General features: G+C 41.5%; 1 protein-coding gene across 1 annotated transcript; it reads left to right on the forward strand.

The window, feature by feature from the left end:
• Positions 1–1,093: 1,093 nt before the first annotated feature.
• clvs2 (clavesin 2) lies at positions 1,094–26,631 on the forward strand (the record flags this gene model as incomplete). The annotated part of the gene is made up of 5 exons (XM_083934113.1): positions 1,094–1,482; positions 5,692–5,866; positions 24,204–24,314; positions 25,294–25,526; positions 26,538–26,631. 5 exons carry the CDS (start codon positions 1,094–1,096, stop codon positions 26,629–26,631), a joined length of 1,002 nt encoding a protein of 333 aa, XP_083790239.1.
• Positions 26,632–27,844: the final 1,213 nt, after the last annotated feature.

Here is a 27,844-nt window from a genome sequence, read left to right on the forward strand (position 1 = left end):
TCAGCTATTCTCTCCTCGCATCCCTTTTCATATCTGTTGCCTTTTCATCTTACACACTCCACCCCCTCCTCCCACCTCCTCTCCTCCCTCCCTCCCCTCCCCCCTCGCCGGTGGCGTCCATACACCGACCGGAGCACAGGCTCTCTTGTTGTCAGTCACTTTCCCAGCGAACAGACGGCGGCAGCGGCAGCAGGAGGAGCGGAGACGGTAATCCCCCCTCCCCGGGTCCACCCCACCCCTTTCCAGAAACCGGCGACAAAACCTCGCGGGACACCTGTGCTGCTGGAAACCCCCCTTTTATTATCTTTGTTATTTCAAACCTAAATTCACAGCCAGACCTTGGATGCTGATGCTGATGAGAAGCTGAATGAGACGGGGATGTAGAAGCGGAAACAAGCGGCCAAATCTGCCTTTATTGGCGGCCACGGAGCGGTCGGCGGCACAACTAGCACCACCAGCACCAGCAGCATCAGTCGGTCGGCGGGTGGAGATGATGATGAGGATGATGATGATGATGAAGATGATGGTGATGATGATATAGCAGGTGCTGCAGGGTCGTGCCGCATTGCCTGGCCGCCGCGAGCGACGCCGGGGAGACGGTGATGCTGTCGTCGTCATTGTGTCACAGAAAGAGAGGAGAGGCTTTTTTTTTTGACATGGAGGGAAGCGTCTGTGTGTCGGCTCTGAGCTCATCAGGCCGCCCGGATCAGCAGGTTGGAGGTACCGCCTGAAGCCCCCGGAAAGGACCTAAATCATGACATGCACGGTTAAGGGGGAAAAATCTCAATAAAGTTGAATTCTTTGATATTTTAAATGTTTCTGTGCGTAAAAGTGAACGGCCCATATGTTGATAATGCATCACGGGAGCATCATAACAGCAGCAGCAGCAGCGTCTGTGCCAGTTCAGGGTGGATTACGTCTACAGAGCAGCAGGCCTCCATCTGAAGTCAGCTTCTGATCAGGAACACCGTAAGAGGAAAAGCATTTACTCCACCCTGTTGCTGCTGGAGGTATAACCATTTATTCTGTGGTTTCTCTGGGAGCTGGTGTGCCGCGTTGTCCCCCGGCCGTGGAGGGACAGCTGTTGCAAAAGATGACTCACTTACAGGCTGGCCTCTCTCCAGAGACCCTGGAGAAGGCCAAGGTGGAGCTAAAGGAAAACCCGGAGACTTTACACCAGGACATCCAGGAGGTCCGGGACATGATCATCACCCGGCCGGACATCGGTTTCCTCAGGACAGACGACCCGTTCATCCTCAGATTCCTCCGGGCGAGGAAATTCAACCACTTCGAGGCGTTCCGGCTGCTGGCACAGTATTTTGAGTACCGACAGCAGAACCTGGACATGTTCAAGAACCTGAAAGCCACGGACCCGGGTATCAAGCAGGCCCTGAAGGACGGTTTCCCCGGCGTGCTCTCCAATCTGGACAGATATGGCAGGAAAATACTGGTCCTGTTCGCAGCCAACTGGGACCAGAGCAGGTAATAAAGAAGGCGGAGGGCTGGGGCTGTGGAGTGTTTGTGATTAGGTTATCTGATCTAACATATAAAGAGAAACAACATAAAGATCTGAGGAGAGTGTTTTCCAATCTACTATAATGGAGTGGAGTCTGGTTTATGGAGCTGTCCTTTCAGCACCACACAACCATCAGAAAACTACAAGAACTCACCTTTCCTCTTTTTCTTTAATCAGAGGTGGAATTAAAAACAACCTGGCCGAATGTATGTGGACACTCAAACACGACAGCCATGACTGCTTTAACAGCCTCAGCTTTTCATGGTTTCAGTGTCCACATGGTTTTCGGACCTGGCTGCAGGGGTTTTGCAGTGGTGATGTTGGTGATCAGCTCTGACACACATGTCCCAGTCACAGCTCATCCCAAAAGGTGTTGGACGGAGTTGAGGTCAGGCTAAGTTCTTTCACACCAATCTGGGAAAAAGTCAAGCCAATGATGTTTGCAGACCTACAGCATGAAAAACACAGCATTTGCCTCAAAGGGCTTTAAAATCTAAACAACAAATGACTCCCACAATGCTTAGGTCCTCCAAAATACCTGTTAGAGGGGAGAAGAAGAAGGAGCAAACAAAAGAGCAGGAATCCTTATTCCATCTTGTGAAAGGCTCGTTGCGTGTGTAGAATCTGGTCTCAAAAACTATTACTAACTACTTTTAAAAAACAATCCAATTTATTCTGACATTCACATGGCAATGTGTATTTAAAATGAACGACGCGTTTGCGACAGACATTCATCAGGGTCCTACTCCATCATGCAATGAGCCCTTCCCGAGACGGAGTAAGCACAAGTGCACCCGAGGGATCACCACAAGCACCCAAAGGTGTTTCTACTCCGTCGTCTTCAGGAGGAATCCTCCCTCTGGATGGACACATGCTTCAGACCTGATAGATATAGACAGAATGACAACATTAAAACAGTTTATCTATGGACCTGACTTCATGTTTGGAGGCGTTATGATGCTGAAGCAAGAAAGCTGGACGCGCTGTATTGTCTAAAATATCATAGTATGGTATCATTTTAAATAGGGATTGACCGATATGGTTATTTTAGGACTGATGCTCATACCTTCTTTTTTTTTTCATCAGCCGATGACCGATACGAACTGCTAATTTTTCTTAAGCTGGTATTAATTGAACTTTAAAAAAGCGTCTCCAGCGCCACAGAGCTGCCTGTGGACACCTGTCTGTAAATAATGCCGGGGAAAAACTATCGTATGCACGTATAAACCGCATCAGCATATCAGCCGATATTATCGGCCGGCCGATGTATTTGTATGTCACTAATTTAAAATGTATCTCAACTGGAACTAAGTTCCTAACTAACTAAGAGCCCAAGGCAGGTCTAACAGGTGACAGCATGTCCACATACTTTTGGTAAACACATAGCATTTTATTTCAATAAAAAATAAAAAAAAGTATTATTCAAGTCATTTTATTTCTATAGAAGCACATTTAAAACCAATAGAAAGTGACCCAAAGTGCTTTCCAGTCGAGGCAAATGGGTTAAAAAGCTGCTATAATAAAGGTAAACAGCATTCAGGGGAAAAACAAGTTACATTACATAATAACACAACACATGATACAACCCAGGTCAAAAAGGAGTAAACTTTAGAGACACATTTTAAGTAGTAAGTATACTTAAGTGATCACAAGTACTGTATATATATATATATATATATATATATATATATATATATATATATATATATATATATATATATATTAAATTAAGTAGAAAAAGTATAAGAATTATGACTTTTTTACACTTCTAATACACTAAAGCTACTACTTTCTGACCTGGTTAACGTATAATTGAAGTATATATCAGAGAACTGGAATAAAATCAGCAACAGATTAAGAATCAATAAAATGGGATTATAAATAAATTAAGAGGGGACATGACAAAGGACGAAGGTGTCCCTCAATCAGACTAATTCAAACTGTTTTGAGTAGTTTAAGTCCGTGTTTTTCTACATTTTTAACATAACTCTGCTGAACATGTTGCATATGTCAGTGGCTGGTAAAGTGTTCAAACAGAGAATGATTTACCATCTGAAATAGTTTTATTTGAAGAATATTTAGAGGCTCTGAGGAGTTAAAAGCATCTGGATTCACGCAAAAACAAGCACACATCAGAGAATAAAAGAGAAACAGTGGTGGATGTTCGTTCACAGTCCACTGCTGAGACTTTGTCTCCCATCAGTGACTGGGTCAGGGTTAGCTCAGGTTTAAGGTAGAAACAGGGCCAGGATTTCACCTGGCTTTAATAAGGGATCAGGTCTGGTTAGGGACTCTGGCCTTTTTGTCTGCTAATTCAATTCAGAAACGTCACTTATTCAGACACAGTAAAAAAAACAACCATAAGGGAGCCGTTGAGCTCTGTCATGATTGTTGTAGAAAGTGTAGACACACTAAAGTCGACACTGGGTACAACAAAGTCATTACACAAAAGGGAACAATGTGCCATGGGGTGCAGTTTTAATTCCAGTCAGTCCTAAAATCATGTGCATTTAGTGATTAATTCCTGCGCTCTGAACATGAACCCGTCTGTGAAATTCATTTGGTGCTTGTTATTCTTGTCGCCGTTCTTCTTCTGTTTGACTGACATACTTTAATCAGATGTTCTTTAGTTTGTTCTTTTAGTTTTACTCAACTTGTGCTTCCGTTATGCCCGTTTAGCTGCTAATTAAGCAAATTATACAATCATAATCAGGCTGTTCTCGATCACTGTTTGTATATACAACTACGAAAAGCAACGCACTGTAATTCGAATGTTATCCACATTTATTACATACGTCAAGAGCAAAGAATGAAACAGTTGATGTTGTGTAAGAGGGAGGGTCGGGGTGGGTCCCAAAACACAGGACTTTCACTTACAACCTTGTTTCTAATCTTAAAGCAATTCTTACCCTTCTTGCATGTCTCACAGCGCTTATTTATTTATTTGTTTATTTCGGGCATGTCAGTTAGATCATCGTCATCATCACACATTATCTTAGTTCAAATCATACAATTCACATGTCCAAAAACGAAAGCAGTAGAAGCAAAAGCTTATCTAGTCCCGCCCCCGTTACCCACAGAGAGCATTATCTTCATCATACTATTTTTGCTTATGATATTTGACATAACATGTTTCAACAGCGTGTAGCAGGTAGAGCTGCAGTCCAGCTTTAGACAGTCAGACAGACTACGAGTGTGTCTGTATAAGTTCCTATATTAGTCCGTCATAAGGGAACAACAGGCTCATCTTGCTGCCTGGCATGGTGGTCCAATCGACAGAGATCATTTCAGTGATTTGATTATTAGCTGTCATGGTGTGAGAACTCATTTCTCCCATTTTTTCTTTTATTTAGCCATTTCTTCTGCAGCTTTCCCCGCACTTAGCTTTGCCATATCCTCCCGAGTTCTGGCTACATCCGCTCACATCCTTGCCACGTACTCATGAATTGCGGAGATGTCAGATCGCTTCCCTCCAAAGTCCCACCCTCTCCCTCCTGCCTGACCTCTGACGCTCCCTCCTCCCACGACACGTGCGATGAGACAGAAATGCTGCATTCAAGTGCCATGTGAAGTCCGAAGTTTCGGTCCTCCAACTAGGCAAAGTGCACTGGAATGCCTGTCAAAGTGGAACCACCTACTATTAAATTGAGGGAGAACGACCTACCCCAAATTCACTAGTAGGAGGTTTCACTTTGACAGGTATGCCAGTGCACTTTGCCTTGTTGGAGGCCCGAAACTTCGGACTTCCCAAAGCAATTGAACGCCGCATGAGCAACACAATTGAAACGAAGTGACGGATGACGGGCAGAAAGCTCGGCATATAATTTTATTTGGACCAAATAAAATGATTGGTCGGACTTTTATCAGAAATATATGAAAATTTAATATTTTTGAGTTTTAACACCTTGTAGCTTTTCTTTTACATTTTAGAGTGCCATACGCATGTGTGATCAGTGAAAATCAGTACTGGTGCATGAGAGGTTATCCCAGGCTTGTGAAGAAGACTAAAGATAGACACTTGAGTTTGTCAGCCCTCTCTGGTGGACAAACAAGCAACAGTTTCTTCACTACATAAATGACCTCAAATCAAATTTAACATCTCTCTGCTGACGTTTATTGTCTCATTGGTCATATCACACCTTTACGTTTGTATCTGCAATCAACCTTTTTTTCAGATACACATTTGTGGACATACTGAGGGCGATCCTGCTGTCATTGGAGTCCATGATCGAAGATCCGGAGCTGCAGGTCAACGGCTTCATCCTCATTATCGACTGGAGTAACTTCACCTTCAAGCAGGCGTCCAAACTGACTCCCAGCATGCTGCGGCTGGCCATCGAGGGGCTACAGGTGAGACGCTCTGCTGCCAGGAGGCTTTGTTGGTGGTGGTGTTGTTGTTGGTATGGTTGGTTAGTGCTCCGTTGTGCAAAGTGTCGGACTTTGAGACTAGACTAGAGGTGTTTTATTGAGTGAAAAACTTAATTAGAAATACAATTGACATTTGAATTGACATTGAAATAAACTCTCTGCTATTTTAGCATCTAGAAATATGTAGTCTTCCCAGAAGCTCTTCTGTGTTGGTGCTGCAGGAAAGGCTAAATCTTTGGCCTTACCTAATGTTTAAGTACAAGAGAACAAACCTCCAGCATCCATCTACTGCAGTCAAAATGTTCCACTTAAGAACAAGTCAGGCGCCGCGCTAAAGCCCTGAGCTTGTTTAAGTGAATAATTACATTACCATTTTGATTTTACACACACTGCTGGGGTTTTTTTCTTTTTTTTTTGTCAAGGCTCATTTGGCAGCTGATGATGCCCAAAAAAAGTGATTATTTTAGTGGTTGTCAGTTTGGTTTTCTTCAGTTCTTCTCTAATGAGAGTCCCATTTTTTCCTCACGTTGCATATAGGGAACAGAGAGATGAGATGTGACAGAGCTCAGTGGATATGTTTCTGTGTGTGTGGAGGATTTTCATGCGTCCTCTCAGTCGGCAGGACACCTTTAATGTCATTATTGAAATGAGTTACAGGAAAAGCGTGCGCAGCTGTCCTCTGGTAACCAGCCAAAACCTGAGAGGAAATGTCTTGTGGGATATATTGGGGGGTTGGGTTTGTTATTGCTTTGCTTGTGAATCATCTGCCAATTTGTGTTGGGCTCCATTAGTCAAAGTGAAATCTAAGTGTTTCTAGAGGGAAGTGTTGACTAAGACGCACCGTAGTCTAAAAGATTATCTCGTGTGCTTGTGATGGATGCCAAACTGTCAAAGTTGCACCCTATATTTAATAAAGCTGAATAAAAAGAGGAAATCTTATCCCTGACGGTAATTTAGTTCAAATTAGTTTTATCTTAAACTTTACGTTTCAACGCTAACATTCTAAATCAACATTTTTTGCGTGTTGAAACCCGGTATGTCTACACAGTTGCAGATAAAGATTAAGTTACTTTAATATTATTAGGATTATACTATTTGTAGAATTTAAGTAGCTGCATATTAATTGTTTCTGACTCGTGTGATCCAAACATTTCCAGTAAGTCCAGAGCGTTGTAAAGTCTAAAAAGTCAACATTTATTGAAAAAAGATAGACGCCACCATTTTCAAAATTGACACCATGTTTATTATCGATAAATATATATTTAGTACCAGTCTAGTTTTTATTTTATTGGAGGTTAAAGGTCTTGAGTGAGAGCTGGCCTCTGGCCCTCACTTCTCATCTGAGGTAAACGTCAGCCAGATGGACGTATCTCCCTCCCCCCAACGTCACATACATGCCCTTTTTGGTCAGAGGTAATGAGGCGGAGTCAAAGTCTGACAAGATGGATGTAGTTTCTGTGAGAACTGTTTTTGTTTTCTTTCGATGTAAACATGTTTATTTCTGCTGTAAAGTTGGGTTTTTTTACGCAGTGTCTGTGGGGATGGACTCTCTTGTGGAGCAGCCTCAAGTGTCCGTGCCGACCTTCCTCCACTTTCTGTAAACACGTTTCTGCACTCACTTTTTTTCAGACTGAGGGAACAAACTGTAACCACCAGCCAGTGCATCACTGTGACGACTCCATATATAACACATTTGTGACGGCTCTCCAGACGCAGATTAGAGCCTGAATTATTGATGAGAGCTGTTAGCTGAGCCCTGAGTCACTCCCAACTGTGCGACGGCTCACACAAACGGCTGCCTGTAGTCTGGTGCAGAAAACAGAAGGAAGAAGCGTAACAGGGTCTGATTTGTTCTGACAAATAAAACTTATAAAACATTACCAAAATCATCAGGGATGTGGCAATACATTCAATCCAAAGGTTTTAATAATATTGTCACTTGAAAAGAGGCCAAACAATGAATGGATCCGACTTGTATTGTGTGTTTATCACAGCCTGATTTCTCTTTACATGTTATTACCATGAACACATACACTTTTTTTATTATTTTGCATCAATCCCACATACACATCCTGCTACCACAAATAACCACGAGAGCAACAAGTTTGGATTCACCCATCGCAGAAAATAGTCCCCAACAAATGCCCCATTTATCAATATCTTGAGTAACATTTGCTCTTGTAGTTAAATTGTATATACTGCATTCAACTGAATAGTGCTCCGTAGCGCCTCGCTTTTTCAAATGTGAGTTGCAACCTGGTTGCAACTACGGTAAGCGTCAAGAAGCGGTTTACCCTCTTTTTATAATTTGGCCGGTCACGTTGCCTTTTTAAGATTCTCTTTTTCACTTTTTTGGTGACAAGGGTTCCTTCTCCTGTTGCGTGGCATAACAATGATTATGACATCATGAAAAAAAGTGCAGTGCAGGCTTTCAAATTTGCGGGGCAGTCACAAGCGCGTCTCGCTGAGCTCCTTCTCCAGTCTTCCACAGTCACGCTGGCTCTGAGTGAAAATGCGTTCAGCCTTACCGGTACCATGTAGTGCTTTATGTCCCTCTCGGCCATTCATAGTTTTTTTTAGACTGGAAGGACATGGAAGCCTCCATGGAGCTTACACATCCTACATAAATTCAGATAAGAAATTATTCACTCAGGAGGATAAGTCAAATTGTTGGCAGAGGTAACTGTACACCAATGAGGACTTATTTATGAATGAAGACGTTGATTTGAGGTAATACATTAATTAAACGTTACACAGTGTCTCTTTAAAACTACGACGGGCAGCTTTTTAAGGAAATGACTGAACGCTAAAAATATTTAGAGTCAGAATCTTTTCATGGGATTTGTTTGAAATACATGCAAAAACCATGGGATATTATAGCTAGGTATTAAATAAATCAGTCATAAAGGTACATGAACACAGATGTAGAACGGAAAAATTAAATAAATAATACAGCTTATGCAACGACAAACGTACCAATATAAACAGTTTGTTTTAACCTGAATTGAAAACTCTTATTATAGGATGGAGGCTGCAAATTAAATATATACATTGTATTTGTTGCATTTTTTTTTCAAGTTACAATGTTTATCTGTCCCACCATCCCTTATAAATAACATAAATAAATAAGCAAACACATCGACATTTATGTTTCACCCTGTGCACGGTATGTGAGAATAGTAGAGCGCTAAGCCTGAGTCATTCTCATTCTCACACACACACACACACACACACACACACACACACACACACACACACACACACACACACACACACACACACACACACACACACACACACACACACACACACACACACACAACACACACACACACACACACACACTGAGATCTAAATATTGTTAAACAGCCATGGTGAGTCACTTCAGTCTGAAAAACCAGTAAGTGCTTAAAAAGCAGCTGAGTCAGACTCACCTGCAGGGCGGTCGACAGTTTCTTCTGCATGAGGGTTTGATGTAGTTTGATGGCCGACGTACACTGAACGCATCACTCAGTTAACGTCTGTGTGCATTGGCAACTTTATATCTGCTGCTGCGCTCCTCGTTTCTCTTTGTTTCCAGACATTTTTCTCCTTCCTCAGCGCTGGATTATCTGATGTCTCTGACAGCAATGTGACAAATAACAATAGTCTATTATTAAAGCACACTTTAAATATAAGATTATCCAAGTTGTTCTTGTCTTCTCTCATCTTTCTGCCATTATATATTTTGGATTCAAGACTAAATCCACACTTGTACATTTTCCTTTACAGCAGAAATATGTTTACAGCCTAGTGTCTGCAGCTAACTGTACAGGGGTGAATTTTTTATGTACATATATATTCATATAACTCACCCTTCAACTAGATATAATAGACGTGTTCTGTTACAGATATCCCATGGCAGCCCATGTAGTTTGGTAATAACTTGCCTCTTGTGCATGTATAGGCAGTAGTAACAATATAAAATGCATTAATTTAACTAAAGGACAGCTGCTAGCTTCGACAACAAGGTCAGCAGCGGCTGTGATTCGTTAGTCATGTTCAATTAACCACCGGTAGTCAACGCTGACGTTTTTTGTTTTCTACTGGAAAAGGGGCACGAGAAAAGATCAGGGAAGAACACATCTTTTTTGTAAGAAGTTCCCACCTGTCCAGATTAAAGTTTTTAAACATTTTTGTCTTAGGGGTTCGAAAAACATCGGATCCTAGTGGACATCAAGACCTTTAAAGCTATAGTGCGTAACTTTTACCGCCCGAGAGGATTTTTGCGTTATTACAACAGTACGGCCGGCACCTCAATATGTCGAAGGGCCCAGTGTTAACCGCCCCCTCCACCTCCAACTGCAATATTACGTATTCTCAATAATTGAAAATCAGACTTTAATGTCCTGACATAAAATAATATGACATTCCTGACTTGCCCTTTTGGCAATGTAAGAAACTCATTTTTCCATTAATCTTCCAGTTCTCCCTTTGGTGAGTTATCTGTTTGCCTTTCTCTGTTCAGTCTCATCCTCATGTTCATGCTGCTCAAACTGCCTCAGTTGTGATCAGCTCTTTGTCATGGCAACCCTGACAGTGTTAGTTTGAGCAAATACAAAATTGCATGTAGGCCACATGCCTTGGGATCAAAATTTGTAGCACAGTATGCTGCACCGATCGCAGCAGAAGCAATTCTGGATCCCTGTCCGCTGCCCCTACAGGGTTTGATGGTTATTACACCCCTGAATATGCAAGTTTTATTTTGTTTGTTTGTTTTTTGTACGAACAAGAAATTATGTTCTGCTGAGACACAACAGTAATGATGCAATTGTTCCATTTGTTCTGAACATTTTTGTGTTTGTGGCGCTGGAGGAAAGTTCTTGGAGGTTCATGGAATTTCATGGCCATCAGCTTGACTTGGTAATTGAATAATCTAGATTTGAGTTTGAGTATGGAATTAGAGGAAAGCACAGGATGTCACCAAAACGTTCCTTTCTTAAGTCTAGTTCCATATCACAACAGTCTCAGTCAAGACTTTTATCCGCAACACCCCCGACCGTCCGAGAACCAGGTCGCTGATCATTCAGCTATATGTGTCGTGTTGCTCATCTTTTGGTCTTTTAACCTTTAGTTAAACACTTTATAACCGCTCTCATCTGAACTTGTCACATGCAAACGCTTTGTTAGGATGTCCACCGAAAGTCCTATTTCGGACACCATTTTGGCCGACGCCACAGACACTGTTCATCAGCACACACTGCCCACACTGCCATGACACAGAACTGGATTTAAATCAGTAAAATATTCCTTTAAGTGTTGTACAAACTTACCAACTGGCCAACACATCCTCACGCTTAAACAACAGAAAAGGGCGATTACCAATGACTTCAAAAATGACACACAAGACTGTTCTATTTAATGTTGCAGAACAGCCGCACAGTGGCAGTTTGAAACACGTGACCACGGTGATCACATGAGTGTTACACATGACCATTGTATTTAACATTGTTAAACAGAAGTCCTTAAGGTTAGGCAACACAAAAACTTGATTAGGGTTAGAAAATAAATCATGGATTTGCTTAAAATGTCTAGGACGAAACTACGTCACAGTACAAGGGTGGTTAACTGGAAAAAAAAAATGTCACCGTTGATTTTGGGTGAATGTTCTGTGTTTGTTTGCATCCACCATCCCAACCCCAACTGAGTTTCGTCTTCTTTTAACTACGTCACCCTCTCCAGAAAATGTTTTGCAGTCACTAGAGGTACTTACAACAATCGTAAATTTGGGTCATTGTAAGCTGCCTGCATGATCAACCCACACAGGCGTTTTTGGGCAACATTGGTCTGGACTGGTTTTCACTGTTATCTTTTTGCCCCATCAGTAGGAAGATAAGCAAAGTCTTGGGTCTCGTGTAGTTTATCTGAAAACAGTGAGACAGAGTGGAAGTCTAACGGGACAAAGTCAGAATTAGCCGTCGGCTCAACAGAACTTTGTGTCTTCACGTTGACCCACTCAGTAGTCTTTCTCTTAATGTGCTTCCTGATTGCGTGTGCCAGAGACTGTATTGTCTGGGGTTAGACACAATACGTACAGCACACTACATGCTCCCTTTTCCCAGTTGTGCGAAAAGCACATTTCCATCTCTTTATGCTCACATGCAAGAGATTATATGAAAGAGTCCGCTGAAACACAGGAGGTGAGACAATGCGTGGTGCGGGATTCAAACCTATCTAATCATAATCCTCCAGGATTACAATGTTACATAGGGATTAAAGTTTCAAGACTGCAAAACCTTCTTTTGGGTTCTTCCTCTCAAAGCAATTTTCAAAGTAATGTAGAAGAAAATGCAAGTCATTTTTAATATTGCAGCTTTTACAGTTTCTCATAATGTCAACGGTTCAGGGATTTACTGTAATAAAAAAGCTAATTTAGGTTATTAGGGCAGAGAATTAAAAAACAGTGGTGTTGCCTACATTGAATAAAAACTCTGCATTATAAAGTATGAAAACACAGGTTTAGTTTCTTCAGTCTTATTTAGAATTTAACTCAGAGTATAAAACATCAGGATTGTGCGAAGAAAAACGCATAAAAACATCAAAATGAAAAAAAAATTAAATTTAGAAAATGTATTAGCAGTCTTTTGTTTTTAATAGATTTTGAAATCTTCATAGTTTCAATTTTTTTATTACTGTAAATATACAAGAGCACGCTTGAAGTGCTCTTGAATGACCTCCTGCATTGTAAAGATGTTCAGTGTGAGGTGGGAGATGTGAATCAGCTTGTTAAGGTGATCCGTCACAGCATGACACCGTCTGACCTCAGATCAGCTACCTGCCACTCAGTAATGAATCACTGCCAGTTAACCGACTGTACAGCGGCTGACAGCCACTGCAGCTTCACGTGTGTCTCCTGCGTTTAAGGTTAATGTCTTAATAACGAGGACTCTGACATCTGTCTGTCTTTGGCTCAAAGTTGGCGACACGTCGACCTGGAGGCAGGACTCAGTAGATTCAATTTTGAGGGTGATCTGGGATTTTGTCCCATATGCTCATGGGAAGGTCCAACATGGACATGATTCAACAACTTCAATAGGACTTGTATTCCTGAGCTTTTTACAAACAAGAAGTTAAGCCTTAAATAGATAATTAAAGCCAAATCAAACAGCTGATTAGAGTCCGGAACAGCATCAGTAAGAATAGAAAAGCCTTTATTATCATTGTATTACATACAATGAAATTAGAGTGCAATTCCTTTGGTGCATATGAAGACAATATAAGTACAATTAAAAACAGTAGTATAAAAAACAATTTAAGGACACTTAAAACAATTAAAGAGTGTAGAAAAAAACGAACTAACTAAAAATCGAAGTCGAGTCTGTCTGTCCTTCGATTTTCCTTATACATTGCAAACTGTAAAACATCGGTATACAGTACATCTTAACCAAATAGTTTTTATCCCTTAACCTAACCATGGATGATTACTGAACGGGTCAGGGGCCCATAAGGTCAGGGCTCTGACTCATAAAATGTTGCTGAAAAAAACTTACAAAATGATCACAAAGAGATGCTAAATGACTATGACTATAGGGATGCAAAACGACCATGAAGAGATGCTAAATAATTGAAAATAGACACAAAACATCCACAGAGAGAAGCAAAACACCTACATACTAAGTTAAAATTGTTAAAAATAGATGCAAAAGAATCACAGAGATGCAAAACAATTACAAAGACATACAAAACATCTAAAAGTGGATGTAAAATGACCACAAAGAGAAACAAAATTACTACAAAATGACTAAAAGTAGGGGACCTCTGACCATGCCCAGGGGCCCATTGGTTTCAGAATACATCAATGAACATAACCATCGCTTTTTTTTGCCTAAACTTAACCGTGGTGGTCCGCTTCTTTGCCGCTTCACATGGTTAATAGAACGTCATATTTCATAAGATATCATATGAACCTGTTGAAGAGAATATGTTGCTACAGTCCATTCAAGGACAGATTAAGAAATAGAGGCCAGGGATGTTACGTTGGAGCAAACTCCAATATTTCAAGCTTCAATGATGCAATGATACACATATACTGTAGCATTGCTAGTCATGGCAGGTTTTAAGGAGGGAGAGGAAGAGAGAGAGAGAGAGAGAGAGAGAGAGAGAGAGAGAGAGAGAGAGAGAGAGAGAGAGAGGGAGAGAGAGGGAGAGAGAGAGAGAGAGAGAGAGAGAGAGAGAGAGAGAGAGAGAGAGAGAGAGAGAGAGAGGGAGAGAGAGGGAGAGAGAGAGAGAGAGAGAGAGAGAGAGAGAGAGAGAGAGAGAGATTGAGAGAGCATGTTATCAACAGGCAATGCACTGTTCACTGTAATGTAAACCAAAGCTGATGGCATCACAGTTACATAAATGCATTAGAAGTCTTGACAGGACTCGAACCAGGAGACTCAAGTCTGGTCCAAATTATATTTAATCGAATAGAGTCTGGTTCGTATCCCTTGTTTTGCTTTGGATCAATATGTTTAATCAGCGCTGGTGCCTCATGAAAGATATCTTTTCTTTTCTTGAAGCCGATGGGAAGTTCAGGAAAAAATGTATATTTTGGATTGAATCTCTCGTTACTGATAATAAATCGATGCACACACAGAGGGAAAGATCTTCAGGTCTGTCTACAGCTTCAGACCTGTGAAGACCTTTTTAAACGCACCACCTCAAAAAACAGTGCTCCTTTTCTTTTCAGCCCAAACTTAAAATCTGTATAACTCAACTTCACTGTGTGGAACTATTGGGATCATACTTAAGTAACACAAACTTGACATTGTCTCTTATAAAAGATGGAAATTCTGTTTGTCTTATTGTAATAAAATCTATTTTGTTCATGCAATTCTTCAAGAAATAGTGCAAAAATTGTGATATTTTGAATATTTTTGGTAATGTTAGCTAACTCCAAGTCAAGCAGAGCCAAAAGGCGACTGATAGTGTAGCTGAAACACCTTTTTTATGCAGAAATTACATCTACAAAGAAACTGTATGCTTACTAAGTGATCTGCTCGGTGATTATTTGACAGATCGGACCAGTGTGATGATGGATGATCGTTTTTAGGAACAGTGAGGATGCATGTGGCGGCTGAAACAAAGATGTAGCAACCGTAGCACTAGCCGCTAACTGACGGTCGACCATCAGGCGGAGGGACCGGCGCTTTTGCTGACTCACAGCCCGGTGTTCAGCTTATTTTCTGTAACAAGTGTAGCATTTAAGCACGGTGAAAGAAGCAAGCTCACTAACTATGCTAGCTACTGTAATGCTTCATCCACACACGCTTGTCACAGCGTAGGAAAGCGAGTTGGTGTTGCACGTTTGTTCGACACATTTTCTCTAACAAGTGGTCGGGGCAACGAGTCCTAGGCAATCACAGCACATGAATTCTGATATGACGGTTACATGGTCAGTGATCAGATATGTAAAGGATTTAGGACCACATATGACGGTGGTCCAGATCTGATTGGGGAAAAAAAATTGATTTTCTTGTCCACATTACTGTGAAAAATGTGATCCACACATACGCTTGTAATGTGAACGTAGCCTTCAAAAAAGTGGTGGTTCACTGTCGTCCTCCTCCGTCCTCCCTGGCTTCTCCAACCCTTTTACTTTTGTTTTCTTCACCCCTCCCCCCTCTCTCTCTCTCTTTAACAACATCATCATCCTCCCCTTCCCTCTTATCTCTCTCCTCCTCTCTTTCTCTCTCCCTCTCTTAATGCATCATTGTTCACCGGAGAAAACACTGGCAGGGCAGTGGATGTGATTTCTGGGAAAATGGCAGCTTGTGATTCATAAAATGAGCTCAATAATCACACAGTTATTTCTATAGAAACACAGCACAGTCCAAAATCACAAGCAATGGTTACAGAAATCACCCAAATATGTTAATTTTACACCTTTTTTCGCTCTTGAACCTAAAACAAACATCAGCTTCAGCAGCAGCAGCAGCCACATTCATGATACGCTGTGTTTAGTCGTACACCCGCCCCCTCCTCATCCTCCTCTTCTCCCCTTTCTTTCTCAACCCACCCCGGCTCCCTCCTGCTACATCCCACCCTCGCCACGTTGCCACGGCAACATGTCGGACTGCCACGCTATCTGCTCTGCCCTCTCCTCCAGACGGGCCTCCCTTTTGTTGTGCGGAGGCATTAAAACACATTTCTCCATCTCGCCCTCTCGACGGCTGCTCGGTCAGTCAGCGAGTGCGCCACAATACTGTAAATGTGTGATGTATAATTAATATTATAATGCCTCTCATTCTGTCTTTAGTGCATCTTAATCTTGTTGTTGTTTTTCCTGCACCCACCATGAGGTTGACAATAAAAAGATGAATTGTAATTGCACAACCATCAAGTCAAATATGTCACTTATCCAGTGAAATATCTCAACATCTACTAAGCATTTTGCACAGATATTCATAAGCCGTTTCTCAATCTGCGTTCTCGTCTGTACTTGTGTTCTGGTGGACTTGTGAAACGTCATCAGTCGCAGCCCAAGTACTGTTCCAACTCACTCGTCCGGGTCTTGCCGAGTACAGTCCAAATGCTCGGATGTGACTCGCTCCGCCCATTTTATCGAGGATGCAGGTATCCCAGAATACATTTCACCCTAACATCAGCGAAGATGGCGCATCAGCAAAGATGGCGCAGGAGACAACACACAACTTTGAGTTATAATTTTGGAAATACTACTGTATTTGTGTCCAGACTGCGTCCTCCCGTCCCCCAGAGTCTGGACTCCCGAGTCCAACTTGACAAGTCTGAACTAAATCCACAAGTCTGAACTTTGCGTACTTGGTATTGAGAAACGGCTATTGTTTCTAAAGGTCTGAATCCAACTGACTTTAGGGATCCTCTGACTTTTTATCCAGCACCACCATCAGGACAAACTTTAAATTTGTCTAATACTTTGATTTATGACCAAACACCTGCAAAAATACCCGTCAGCCTCAGCTGTACTTTGTGTTTAGTGCTACAGACACACTAAGCTAAAGATGGTGACCTCAGAAAACATTACTGCTACAAATCAAGACTGTCCTCACCCAAAAACAACATCATGACGATTAGCAGATAGATCAATAATTCATTAAATCCTTAATTGTAGCAGTAGTGGAATCCGTTAATTGTTACTGTCTTGCATTATTTGTAGATTTGTCCTTGCTGATTTTAAATATATTTACATTCATTTATTATTAATTTCGCCTTTCAGTAGGAGTACATCTGTCCCTTTATAGAGCCTGAATATCTGCAGATAGTTAGACCGCATTAACATGCACAATAGTACAGCACCAGCCGGTGAACTCTCTGTGGATTTACTCTGCATTAGCATCATTATGTAACACACAGACCCCTCCAGAATAATTGGGACTCCTGAGAAAGCTGTGCTGACGACGTCTGAAAGAAGAGACACAAAATAGAATTTGACCGACTGTTTCTTGTCAGGCAGCAGCTTGTGTGTAAAAACTCTTTGATTCTTCCTTCATTGTGTGATACCTCAAACCATATGATCCTCCTCCTTCTCCTCCTCATCATCATCATCATGTATAATAAAAGATAAGAGGTTTTTAAGCACCTCATCATTTTTACCCCATGCTTATAATTAAACAGCAGATTCATTATATGCTTAAGGCAATCGGTGAACAGAAAAAAAGGTTCAAGTGATTTCACAGTGTTTATTACTTTCCCTTCTTCGGTCAGATTTCCTCGCAGTTTACCGGACTGCCAAGATCAAAAAATATCAACCGTCTTATCAGTCGAGTAAACAGGAAATGGAGTTGTGAATAAACAGGCTGTTGACCACGTTTGTCTTCACAGACAGGAGTATTGATTTCCTCTCTACTCTTTATCTTCTGACTGCAGCTGGAAGAAGACAGCAGCTGTCTGTCCGGATGCTCTCCCACTTCAATAAAACAGATTGCTCGAGGTTTGATAATGATGTTTTTGAAGTCCTCACCAGAAAACACCAGCACTGGTTCAAAGCTCTTGTGTGTGCGCAAACGATGACTCTCCGAAGCAAAGGTGGAGGTAGGATGCGGTTGTGGTGCCTCAAAATATCTCAGGATTTTCACCCCCAAAATGATCATTTATATATTTCTCACCGAGTGTCGCCTTGAATTCATGAAAACTTCTCTGGCATACCTCCACGGTGAACAGATGATCAAAGAAAAAGAAAAAGTCTTGATGCATTGAAGAAATAGATATATCAAACAACTTTTGCAGTGAAATCCTAGATTGTATAATAATGTCACCAATCAGTTTCTGGTCTATCATTTTGAAGCCACAGCATTGGCATTTTTGCCGTCGCCATCTTGATCTTGCGTCAGGCTGTGCTAAGCTATACGCTAAAGAGGGACGCTGCTGATTTCTGCACCTGAGTCAACTGGTGGCCTGTTGCCGACAGGTGAACAGAGATCTCCAGTCGGTTGAAAATCACCAGTTTCCCTTAATGTACCAAGTAAGGATAGATGGCTAATGTTAGCTTTGTAAGCCAGGTGCAACTGAATGCTGACATTTTTTAGGTGATCAGTGTTACATTTAACTTTGATGAAGTGAAAAAACACTGTGACAGGGTCAAAGTCTAAGACTTAACCTCTGTCCTGTTGCTATCGGGTGACCTGTTAATCACAGTGAGGCCCCACCCTAAAGTAGTCTATTTGAGTCGAAATGGGAACATAATTTACATTACATTATATTTAGCTGACACGTTTATCCAAAGGAACTTCCATTCACACCCATGCCCAGCACAGGGAGCAATTTGGGGGTTCAGTGTCTTGCCCAAAGACACTTTCACATGTGGACCAGAGGAGCCGGTGATCGAACAGCTGACATTAGAGACAATGCAGCTTTAAGTGGAGTCTCCCCCTGCTGGACATTAGAGAGAATGCAGCTTTAAGTGGAGTCTCCCCCTGCTGGACATTAGAGAGAATGCAGCTTTAAGTGGCATCTCCTCCTGCTGGACATTAGAGAGAATGCAGCTTTAAGTGGAGTCTCCCCCTGCTGGACATTAGAGAGAATGCAGCTTTAAGTGGAGTCTCCCCCTGCTGGACATTACGGAGAATGCAGCTTTAAGTGGTGTCTCCCCCTGCTGGACTTTAGAGAGAATGCAGCTTTAAGTGGAGTCTCCCCCTGCTGGACATTAGAGAGAATGCAGCTTTAAGTGGAGTCTCCCCCTGCTGGACATTAAAGATAAAGCAGCTTTAAGTAGAGTCTCCCCCTGCTGGACATTAGAGAGAATGCAGCTTTAAGTGGAGTCTCCCCCTGCTGGACAATAGAGAGAATGCAGCTTTAAGTGGAGTCTCCCCCTGCTGGACAATAGAGAGAATGCAGCTTTAAGTGGAGTCTCCCTCTAATGGACATTAGAGAGAATAAACTTCACCATTGGCTTCACTTTTCAGACCTGGAAGCTGTCCAGCTGCCCCAAACAAATGCGTTTTCACTAAAACCTTACATATTGACGAAAACACATGTGTTGGGAAGAACTGAACTGAGCACAGGATATGAATCTTCAGTTTACATGGAGGTTCACCAATTTGACAGTTTATTAAACACCTTAAGACAGAGTAAAGCACCCCGCAAGCAGCGGAAATACATGTTTAAATACATGCGATGTCTTGGGTGAAGAGAAACTTCATTTCTCTGCTTTTCTTCTCTCTCAGAGCTCCTGGGTGCAGTTGGCAGTCATTTTTTAATAACTTGCACAGGCTGCAGTTTAATTGGTGTGACCTTCCCTCTCAGTGTGAATCTCTAACAGGAAAGAAACTGTGAAGTAACTTCTGATACCTCACATACTGTAAAATGTTTTTCTGTCTCTTTGCATGTGACAAACGTGCTATTTTCTGATGGAGACAGGAAGAGAACTACAGTCAGAGGATAAAAGAGCGTATTTTGGCATAAAGCATACTGTTCTCTAAGTTAATGTGCTGACACACCTTTCTTTGCTGTGTTCTGATTTGATTTTTTCTAATTATGTGCGCTCGGCACTATTTACCTGGTCACTCAGAACCAGTGGGTTGTACTATGCAGCTCGATGGGTTAGCGAGATATGATGAAATGACATTGCTTTATCACTGTGTAATATTTGCGTTAGACTTTGAGGACCAGAGATAGGAACATAAATGATTTCAGTATGGCTTTAGAGAAAAGGGTAACATGTCCGATTGGTTAAAAGGTTTTGGAGGAAAGACAGGATGGACAGGATGTGGAGTGGAAAGCAGATTGTATAAAAAGCTACTGAGAAATAAGAGATCCAAGGATGAACTCATGCTGCTGCCGTCCTTTGGGAAAGTGAACTAAAAGCTTGAATTCTGGTTACATTTTTGTGGATATTGTGAGCAGAGGTGCACCGTGCTTGAACATTTCAGCCCACAGAGAAGAGTGAAGCAGCGCTGCTTTCTGCTTCCTGTCACATCCTGTCAGATTCACTGTTTTTACCCCCTTTTTTTACTTCAGCATTAGCTCTAGTGGTCTTCTCATAAAGGTGCTTTTTGTAAAGAACAAGCCGGCAGCAAAACAATGTTGTCACCGCAGGCTACACTTTAAAATCCTGAAAGGGAGAAAAAAAGCACTCGGATGGAATCAGAACCGGAGGACATGTTTACTCATCCTTCTGTGGATGGGAAGTGACAGCAGCGAAGCGGAGAGAGCTCATCAACCTGATGTGCTGTAGAAAGACGGAGACGGCGAGAGAGAAGATGTATGACCACATCCCCCGACACATATAGAGTGGTAGACGACGCACGTCAGATGTTGTAACATCAACGGAGTGCTGATAGACTGAATGTTACAGCATTTGTTTCATTTTTCATCAGGGAGAAAAAGGATTTTTTACCAAAAATTAAATGTTTACAATAATAAGCTGAGACTTACTGCAGATATGATGTTCTTTTGTTTCACACACATTACGTATAACCTACCTAATTTATTTTCACTATCATTTTTTGTCTCTAACATGTTGAAAGAAACACAAAAGAAAAAAGTTAATCTATGTTACCAAAACAACCCAACACCAGTTTCTGCACAAAATATATGCAATTTAAGAAACTAAACGCAGATTCACTCTCATATCTGTGCGGTATATATGAAGCTACAGCCAGCAGCTGCTTAGCTTAGCTTAGCACAAAGAGTGGGCAAATGGGGGCAAACAGCTTGCATCGCTGTGTCCAAAGGAAACCTCCAAAGCTCTCTATGTAAAGGGATATTTTTTTTAAGTGTTGTTGTTGTTGTTGTACTTATCTACCTACAGTAGATGTTTAGAGTACCAGACAAGGGTACCGACACAGCAACTGCAGCAAAATGTACTACTATTCATATTAAAAAAGGTCTACCTTAAGAAAATCAATATCTATAATAAAGTGTACGCTATATTTACAATATTTTCACCACTTTACCTTGCTGTCAGACAGCCTTTTCCTTTGGCACTACTTTTTCCCATCGTGTTCCTATGCAACTGCTGCAGACCACGGATCAAAATGTCAAAAATGTGTGTGTGTTTATCTGTTAAAGGACACGTCAAGTATCCTTAAGGTGGACTCACTGCCCGAGTACTCAGAGTGCAGCTTTTAATCCAAACATTTGAGCAAAGAAGCATCTGTGTCTGCTGACTTCATCTGCTCTTCCCTTCAGCCTCGGAGCGGTTGTCGACACGTCGCATGTTGTTACCGCTGAGCGTCTGTGTGTCTTTGAACACACTCACAGAGTTAAACCTGCAGTGTTGGTGGCAGCCTGTCTGTTTGTGTCCCCTCTTTATCTGCTGAGGTTTTATAACACACCAGCAACATATGAGACGCCTCGCTGCGATGCTGCGTTCAAGTCACGTGGGACATAAGTGCAGTGGTGGAAAGACTTGTCATGATTAAAAAGCTTTCACACATCAGGAAGCCCAACACAGCAGCTGTCAGCGTTAGTGCTGACAAGCCCAATATAAGTGTTTGTTATTGAGCTACAGTTACAGGAGCGAATTTGTCTTGTTGGCGTGAAATGTGTTATATTTGAATTGTAAAGGAACGAAAGGAGGAAGTCCCTGTATTTTTACCCAAATTTAAGTTTTGTGCAGTAGGGTTTATGGACAATAACACAAAATGTATAAAAACTGATGGTGTGATTTTAAAATGACTCTTCTGATCCATACATCATCCTGTGACAGACTTTTCTTCTGTCACCTTTAATTCTAAACAACCTTTCACTGTAACTGAACACGCTCTGCAGCGACCTGCAGCGAGAGGCCAAAAATAAATCCCCCACATTTGTTTGGGATCGACATTTGCCTCCAGTAGGTACACATCAAAGAAAGTGCTGAAGTGGTTTTTGAGAGTCAGGTTTCTGGGAATGGACAGTTTGTATTCACTGGATATTTGAGCTACTGTTTATTTACCAATAATAGTTTCATAACCAGGTTTCTAGTGAAAGGAAATGTGTATTTGAAAATGTGCATTAAAACATAATCCTAATTATAGCCTCAGCGACTGAAAAAAGGCATGTAAACGCACTGACTTACACAGTAATACATGGGAAAATAGGGTCAAGGTTGAAAAATACTGAAATTCACCCTTAATATCTGGACAATATTGACCAAAAAATGATTGATGCTTATTGTCCGAGCTTCTGAAGTCATTTTTGTGGGAAATATATTCTTCCATCTTCTTCGCTGTCACTCAGGGAAACATGACCTTTTTTAATCAGACCTGCAATAATAAACAACAAAACAATGTTGGGGAAAGATCATTTCAAATGCTATCTGCTTTACTCCCCCTTGAAATCTTTCATTCCCTCTTGGATCGGCTTTATTGTGTATTATTCTCTCTGCAGCGTCCTCCACCCTTGTTTGAACACTGTCCTCAAACACTTTTTTTTCCATTTTCTTCACTCGGGTGAGAACAGATCAATTTTTTAGCAACCGTTTCTTCCTCCTCCTTTTTCAGTGCAGCAGAGGACCTGCAGCTCATTTTCCATTTTCAGTGTTTCATGTATAATGCAACTGTGAAAATGTCCGTCAGAGCAGAGGGCAGGCCAGAGGTTGAAAATATGTCTCTTTACTATCAGGACTGACAATTTGGAAACATTCTGCACCAAACAGTATTAAAGAAACTGGATTTGTGGTTTGTGTGCATTTATTTTTGAAAAACAAGCAGTCAAATCAGTTCAAATAGATTCCTTTCAGTTTTTTTCAACATATCCTCAAGTAAAAATCCTTAAAAAGCAGTGTCCAGATACAGTGTTTCACTGTGATTCAAAGTGTGGGACAATCTGGCAGCCGACATTGCAAAAACCTCTGGAGGCGACCTCGGCCTTGACGACTCATATCGGTCAAACCCTAATTTACAAATGTGGTTCGACCTCAGGGACTCTCACTGTTTCTCCCACACACTGCTCACAGTTTTTATATAAACGTCTGCCCCAAGCCGCTTTCATCAGCTGGCTTTGTTATGTCAGAACATAATTACACCATACTGCTGGACCACAGTCAGATCATGTCTCACACACACACACACACACACACACATACACACACACACACACATACACACACACAGTCACAATGAAGTGCAATTATCATAATTGTGTCCAGTGTTCGAGGAAACACTGTGTCAGGCCCTCGACTCCACACACTAACCTTTATGAACAAGGGCTTGTTTCCTTCCGGGGTTTGAAGCTGCACTGACTCCAAAATAGCTGTTTCCTATTGACTATGAGATTAGAGCCCATTTACAAAAGTAATCTAATGAAAGGAGACGGGGAACTCACAGAGGTAATTTTTCATTTGCTGGAACTTAGATAAGACTGAAAAAAAAACGGCTCTCTATTTTGTGGGACAAAGCACAGAGAGATTATGAATCTTACGTTTCACGAGCTATAATAATTTCATCTGACTCTTTATCCTCCGGTTAGAAAAATGCATTGTGTACAGTAGCACATGATGGGTTTACATCTGTTTTAACAGGTAAAAAATACATAGAACTGTGTGTAAAATGAGTACAATCTGTATTCAAATGATTAAAAGAGCTGTAGAGCAACCTTGTGTCACATTCAAATCAATGTGAATCCATGATCCTATTGTTAAAATGATCCAGTTAATTAATGCAGTACCAGTTAAGACAGCCTACACTTGCACACCCTGCAGAACCAACTGCATTATCACTTGACAAAACTCAATATGTACACAGTGAAGCTTACAACACTGCCCCATGTGTTTAGGCTTTGAGGGGAAAATTATCCTAGGCCTTTTCACTATTCGACTGTTTTACCTCTACAAACGAAAATGTCCTGTGTTGAGTTACACCTATTTTACGTTTGTTTCCTTTTTTCCCTCCAACAGGACAGTTTTCCTGCCAGATTTGGAGGAATCCACTTTGTGAACCAGCCCTGGTACATCCACGCTCTCTACACCGTGATACGACCCTTCCTCAAAGACAAGACCAGGAAGAGGGTGAGGCCATAGACGTGACATGAATTTTCTTCATATATAACAAGGGATTACATGACTAATTGATGAATACAAAAAGCCACTGCATGTCACCTGCTCAGCAGCAAACAGCAGACAGACACAGTTGGATTTAGCACAAGGTGACCAGACGTCCCCGTTTAACTGGGACAGTCAGTGCTTTTAGTGGCCTGGCCCTGTTTGTAAGTGTGAAACACACCACAGAAGGAAAATGTATTTTATGTGTCAAGAAAGACCAGTTTTTGTCTCAGTCGTGTTACTGTGGTTGAAATACATTAATAACTGCCCACCTATTTTATTTTGTAGTTAATAACAAGAATTAATAATAATAATAATAATAATAAGATTGGATGTTTATTAACCGCCGTACTGGAAATGTCCCCGGTTATCTTTTCAGTAATCTGGTCACCTCAGTTTTAGCAGCTAGAGGGACAGATGTTTTCCTCAGCAGTGGGTGGAGACCAAAAACAGAGCTAAAAAAGAAACTTACATTCATCAGGTGGACACAAACAAGACTCTTCATGAATGATGTTCATGTTGTTCCACAACTGCTGGATGTTTAAAGTTCAACATATCAAATTAAAAAGGTGACAATTTGTCAGCGTTTTCGATTAACGCAGGTTAAGATCAGACTTTCAGATGTTAAAGAATCAGACAAATGTTTCTTTCATGGTATTATATTTTACTTTGATCTTTTGATTCTTTTTCTTTGAAATGCAAAAGTAATTTGGTGAGATTCCTTTCTAAAAGTTACCTCTTCCCTTCACATACTTTTGTTAAAACATATTTGTGATACTAAATGTCGTCTGGGAAGAAGCGTAATCGAGTAGTCAGTTTATTTGTCTGGGAACTTTAATATCTTTAAACTGAGCTTCCTGCAGCTAAAACCCAGGCTAATATATCAGCTTTAAATTGGTATTATAATTAGGATCATAATATCCGTCTGTATCCTTTCCTTTTGTAGATCTTCATGCACGGCAACAACCTGAACAGCCTCCACCAGCTGATCCATCCTGAGATCTTGCCGTCGGAGCTCGGCGGGATGATGCCGCCGTACGATATGGGCACGTGGGCACGAACGCTGCTGGACCACGCCTACGACGAGGAGACCGACTACTGCCCGGAGTCCTACACCCTGTCCGTGCAAGACCTGGAGAGAGACCTGGAGAAAAACATGTCCCCTAAAACCATGAAGAGGTCAGCTCATCGCTTCTAACAACCTCCTTCTCGAGTAGTTAATTAAAAGTCAAATTTACATCACAAAAGGTCAAGTGTGAGGTGTGTGATGACACATAATCCAGACTGGGTTGCCACAACATTAAGGGTAACGTTTGAGGGGGCTCATACTGTCTTTCGGGGCTGAATGATTAATCGTTTTTCAATCGAAATCGCGATTTAGAACACTGCAGTTATGTAATCTCATACGCTGCGGTTTAAGATTTCGCCTTTTTGCAGCGCGCCTGTCTGACTGATGCTTAAACATGCTAACCAATCAGGAGTGCCTTGCTCCTCAGGTAGAAGTGACCCTCACCAATCACGGCCCAAAGGGACCAACAAAAAAACAGCAAATAACTTTTGGGGTGTGGAAATGGCTGCAGCTGAACCAGCAAAAATTAATCCCGAAGAAAAGCAGCACACTTGGTGATCTGGGATTATTTGAGACGACAGACGTGCTTCAGGAGAAGTTTCTGTGCGAGGCTCGCCGTGGTATAGTCGGGAGTCTTTTGAGACGGTAACTCCGTATGAAAAGGGCTCACGGAGGCAGCGTGAAATAATGAATGCCATAACGCACGACCTCGCCAAAGAAATGGTTGCCCCTAACACAGGGGCCAAAGATGAATTTCAAAATCCCCTCTGAATGCTGGAGATATGCAATTCCTTCGTGTACACACTTCAGTCAAGTTTCCTTCCTAGAACTATACGCAGAATGTAGAAAAAAGGTTAAGAGGGAGCAGTATCTGTCAGAAAAATCACAATTAGATACTTCCCCAAATCGTTCAGCCCTACTGTCTTTCAATCTGATCTGGCAACACATATCTTACACAAAAACACACGAGAAACACACAATTTGATTTGTACATCAACATGAAACCTGGCTCACAGCAGGAGAAAGGCTTAAAAACCAGTGGAACCTGCAGAAACCAGGAGTGCTGTCAGGCAGGCATGAATGTATTTAGTGTGATCACCTTGTGTTGTGTTTCCGTGCAGGTCTCAGTCTGTGGTGGAACCAGGCGTCCTGAAACGACCAGACAAGGTCAAGAGTGAAGAGGACAACATGCAGCCGCTGCTCTCGCTGGACTAAAGCCACGCGTTCGATAACAGCTCAAAAGCATAATCAATATTTTACACACACAAACACACCGACTTACATGTAAGCACCTGTAAGCAACACAAAAACGCCGTCCTCCAGAAACATGCTGCTGCCGCTGCTGTCGGATTCTTATTTCTCTCTTTGAACTCGAGGAAACAAATCTGAAGGGAAGAGAGACGAATGAGCCGGAGACGAGATGGACGTTTCCTCACACAGAAGGGCATCCTATAAGAGCTACTGATGGTGATCTATATATTTATTTATTTAGTTATTTGTCAAGTGCCAATTCCAAAAAGCTGTAAATTAACGTCTTTGAACAATCCAGCCCCCTCAGTGTGGAGCAGAGACGGAGAAAGAGTTGAGAAGTTGCCACATATGTGTGAAAACGGTGTTTCCTACAGTTGTATAATATGTGGGTGGTCTGAAAAACTGGAAATCATACTTCAGAGAGGGCGCTTGGGGCCACAGTTCCCCAGCTGCAGTATGTTTGTTTTTCTTCCTCTTTGTACAGTAATTTGAAGAAAAGGAGAAGCACGGCTCAGGATTAGTGACAATAATGAGCTCGGACACAAAACTGGCAGACAGACAGGCAGGCACTGGGTTTACTGGGAGGTTATAGGCGTCCTTTTCATGTGAAAATAATCAATCTCGCTCCAGTTATCTCTTGGAAAAGCAAGAACCCCCTTTAAGGTAAGAGTTGGCTCAATGAATGATGTGTATTTTCCACTTTTTCTGACCCATACGTCACAGAATACAGTATTTCTTCTCACTCTTTTTAAACACTGACATCACATCGTTATGTTTGGCTGAAGATGACCAAAAGATTTATTTTGAGAATTTAATGTCACTAGCCAGACACATAAATAAGCCTAAATTTAATTTTATAAGAGCAGAGAAAGGGCGAACGAATCGTCCTCTCCTGTGACTTTGTGACACATTTTTGGCAATAATAACCTTCTAAAATGGCCAAACATTACCACGGTTTTTAAACACGTCAGTATTATAAGATTTAAAGATGCACTGGTATTTTTTGCATGTTTTGACTAAAAGTCACACTTGTTTATTAGCGTTATTTTAGTACAATATTGGTGTTTCATATCGCAGCTAAAAGCTTTTTTAATCTGTGTAAGTTTATAATCTGAGGTCCACTTATTGACTTTCTCCTGAGCTTTCAAACACATCTCACCTACAGCTATTCATTTAC

Source organism: Echiichthys vipera, assembly GCF_963691815.1.
Source record: "Echiichthys vipera genome assembly, chromosome: 19".
NCBI lineage: Eukaryota > Metazoa > Chordata > Actinopteri > Perciformes > Trachinidae > Echiichthys > Echiichthys vipera.